This window comes from Frankliniella occidentalis, unplaced genomic scaffold (genome assembly GCF_000697945.3).
Source record: "Frankliniella occidentalis isolate FOCC.00 unplaced genomic scaffold, Focc_3.1 Scaffold55, whole genome shotgun sequence".
In the NCBI taxonomy this organism is placed as follows: domain Eukaryota; kingdom Metazoa; phylum Arthropoda; class Insecta; order Thysanoptera; family Thripidae; genus Frankliniella; species Frankliniella occidentalis.
Genome location: NW_026267185.1, coordinates 1,064,438 through 1,065,294, shown reverse-complemented (window position 1 = coordinate 1,065,294; position 857 = coordinate 1,064,438). Strand labels below are relative to the sequence as shown.

Genomic DNA, 857 nt, shown 5'->3' with positions numbered 1-857 from the left:
CACCTACTGTTGCAGTATTCTTAGGTTTTTAGTGTTGCACCAGGTAGTATTAGTATCTATATGGTATAAAAACCTTTTCAAACCATATCACATAGCTGTGGAGGGCCGCGGAATCTAAACGGCCCGTATTCTGAGAATCACCCGGGTAGGAACTGCGTGGATCTCGGATCAATCGGCTGAACTGCGTGGATCTCGGATACAGCGGTTGAACTGAGTGCCTTTTATTCCAAGGTGTCGATTTCACGTCTATTTCGCTGTATTTCGCCTTCATTTCACCTTTATTTCGGACTATTTTGGAGGAAGGTGTACGAACTATTTCGCAAGTGATTTCCCCCACGAATTAATCTTGTTTTTTTTTTTTTAGATTTCGGCGCTTTTGAACAAATGTGGCACGGGACCAGAACACTGCGAATATTTTACTACCTGGCGTTGGGACAGAGACGTTTGTAATATGGTACTTGCAAAGGGAATGGCCTGGACGCCTATAGTCAACGCTATAAAGCCTTCTGTCCACTGCCCAGTTCAGCCGGTAAGTGAAAGGTGGGCCATGAAAAAATTGTGATAGGACTACCAGCACACTTTCCAGTATACCACGACAAAAAAAATATCAGCGTTATTTTAGTTTGAACAATTCAGTGCGGACCAGCAGTCTTTTAAGGTAGGACCCTAGTGAAAAAAAAAAAAAACGAAAATCGCAAAAACGTCGGACGAGTAAGGTTAAAAACGGTCTAGGGGCTCGTAGACCAAAAACTCGACCTTGGAGTTGTAGAACAGAGCTGTCTGATGAAAACAAGATGTGAACGAAATTTTTCCGTCAAAATTTGAGACACCTGGAACTTTTCCCGTAGAGGCCTGAG

The 857-nt window shown here is 43.2% G+C and overlaps 1 protein-coding gene across 10 annotated transcripts in view; it reads left to right on the top strand.

Moving 5' to 3' along the window:
• Positions 1-857, top strand: part of LOC113215891 (uncharacterized) — a 23,063-nt gene that overhangs the window by 14,163 nt on the left and 8,043 nt on the right. For all 10 annotated transcript variants that reach the window (XR_008011156.1, XM_052267604.1, XM_052267603.1 and 7 more), the window contains one exon: positions 365-529. Coding sequence is in view for 9 of the 10 variants with exons in the window: in XM_052267604.1 (XP_052123564.1) it covers positions 365-529 (165 nt within the window). In the remaining variant the exon portion in view is untranslated. The remainder of the gene's footprint in view (positions 1-364; positions 530-857) is intronic.